Source organism: Rhinopithecus bieti, unplaced genomic scaffold (assembly GCF_001698545.2).
Source record: "Rhinopithecus bieti isolate Rb0 unplaced genomic scaffold, ASM169854v2 scaffold_81504, whole genome shotgun sequence".
NCBI classification, from domain to species: domain Eukaryota; kingdom Metazoa; phylum Chordata; class Mammalia; order Primates; family Cercopithecidae; genus Rhinopithecus; species Rhinopithecus bieti.
In genome coordinates this window covers 363-2,336 of record NW_016829689.1, presented here as the reverse complement: position 1 = coordinate 2,336, position 1,974 = coordinate 363, and the positions used below count along the sequence as shown (strand labels likewise).

Sequence of the window (1,974 nt, the reverse complement as noted above, 5' to 3'; positions counted from 1 at the left end):
GGAGAAGGGGCAGTGAGAGCCTGAGTTTGGGGCAGGGCCGTGTGCCGGACAGTGGAGAAGGGGCAGTGAGAGCCTGAGTTCGGGGCAGGGCCGTGTGCCGGACGGCGCCTCACTCCTTGAGGGAGAAGTGCATTTTGTCGTTGACCATCTTGCGCTCGGGGTTGAGGCGCTTGAGGATCTGGGCCAGCACGTTCACCGTCTGCTCGCTGCTCAGTCCTGTCTTCTTGGTCTGGAACTTTTCAGCAGGTCCTTAGTGGTCATGGGCTTCCGTGTCAGGTAGCGGCGCACGGCATCCTCAGTCACCTGCACGTCGCTGAGGATGGGAGGGTGGGGAAGGTGGCATCAGTGAGCTTGTCCCCGGTAGCCCTTGCCCTGCCCCTGCTGTCCTCGTCAACTTACCCGCTACTGGGTGTTGACTTGCCCGATGGCGGCTGGGGGGTCGACTTCCCAGACAGGCTCTGGGGCCCTGCGTCCAGCCGCAACCGCTTGGCTGCAGGCATCTCGTTCACCCGCTTCCCTGTGGGAGTGGCATCAGGGCTGAGTCTTGGGGCAGGAGGCTGAACCCCTGAGCAGGACCCCGGGCTGGGCAGTGCCAGGATTAGGGTTCAGGGGGGATTGGGGACAGACAGGCCTCCACCCCATCTCCATCTCCTCTCTGTCTTAAGCCCCAACAGAGGTCGGGAGGCCGTGGCTGTGGGGAGTGGGGAGGCCACAGGCACTCACCTTGCTCGAGTTTGCTGGCAGCCGCCCGCAGGGTGGAGGAGGTGCTGCCGCCCTCTGCGCTGGGCGTGCCTGGGCGGCTGTTGCCCCTCGAACTCCCTCCCGACGGCTTCCGCTCTCTCTTGGGTGGCGTCTTCTTCTTCTGCGGAGGTCAGGGTGGGGTGAGGGGTGTGAGTCTGGAAACAGACGCTGAGGCCTCCCCTGTCACCGGGCTGGGCCTTACCGCCATGAAGAGGGCCGAGGAGGCCTCGCTGTCAATGTCGCTCTCCTCTGAGCTGTCCGACTCCTCGCTGCTGTCTGCGGGGCACAGGAAAGGGGTCAGGGCCAGAGCAACCCTGGGACCCGGCATCCACCCGTACCTCCACTGCAGATGAGGGAGGCCTGCAGGGGAGAGGGGAGGAGGCAGCAGAGCGCCAGGGCCTGACCCGAGCCTCCAACATGGGGCCACACCAGCCGCACCTTTCCTGCGCTTCTTCTCCTGCGGGGTGGGCGCCTTCTTCTCCTCCTCCTCCTCCTTGTCCTCCTCAGGCGGCTTCTCCTCCTCACTCTCCTCGCTACTGTCGCTCTGCTCATCAACACCTGGGGGGACAGGGTATGAGCAAGAGCAGGGATGCACTGCCCCATCTCCCTGGGGCCCGCCTAGCCGCCACCTACCCTTGGGCCCCTCCTCCTGCTGGGGCGGCTTGGCCTTGCTCTCAGGCTCGTCCTGAGAGCTGCTGTAAGACAGGGACGGCAGAGGGTGAGTGCGCGCCCGCGAGGCCGCACGGGGTCTGGAAGCCACCTCCCGTCGGCCTCACCTGGAGCCGTCAGCCTCACCTGGAGCCGTCAGCCTCACCTGGAGCCGTCCGACATGTAGTCCACCTCCTGGCCCTCGAAGTCCCCATCATCGCTGTCCTCAAAGGCCTCGTCGTCTGAGCCCTTCTTCTTCTTCTTCTTCCTGCCACCCTTGGCCAGCGGCACCTTCTTCTTGGCCTTGGGGGCTCTGCCGCCTGGGAAGGGAGGGAAGGAAGGAAAAGCAGGGGAGGCAGTGGGTATCTGTTGTGTTTTTCACATTTTGTGCAGTTTTCACATCCTGGGGGGCCTCACTGACTGGGGAGACTGCCCCACCAAGGCCAGCCTGGGAGCTCAGCTCCCCTAAACAAACTCCTGGTCCAGACCCCACACCCCAACCCACGTTCTCTAACGCTCACAGACCACTCCGCCTCTCCCAGACCACCCCAGGCGAGGCACCTGATAACTAGGGACAGCCCCTAC

At 64.5% G+C, this 1,974-nt stretch overlaps 1 protein-coding gene across 1 annotated transcript; it reads right to left on the bottom strand.

The window, feature by feature from the left end:
* Positions 1 to 86: 86 nt before the first annotated feature.
* Positions 87 to 1,764, bottom strand: LOC108524010 (general transcription factor IIF subunit 1-like; the record flags this gene model as incomplete). The annotated part of the gene is given in 8 exon segments (XM_017864797.1): positions 87 to 240; positions 243 to 313; positions 400 to 517; positions 724 to 862; positions 944 to 1,017; positions 1,180 to 1,299; positions 1,375 to 1,436; positions 1,556 to 1,764. Coding segments are annotated over 8 exon segments (924 nt in total), but the record flags the coding sequence as incomplete, so codon positions are not given.
* Between the last annotated feature and the right edge of the window lie 210 nt (positions 1,765 to 1,974).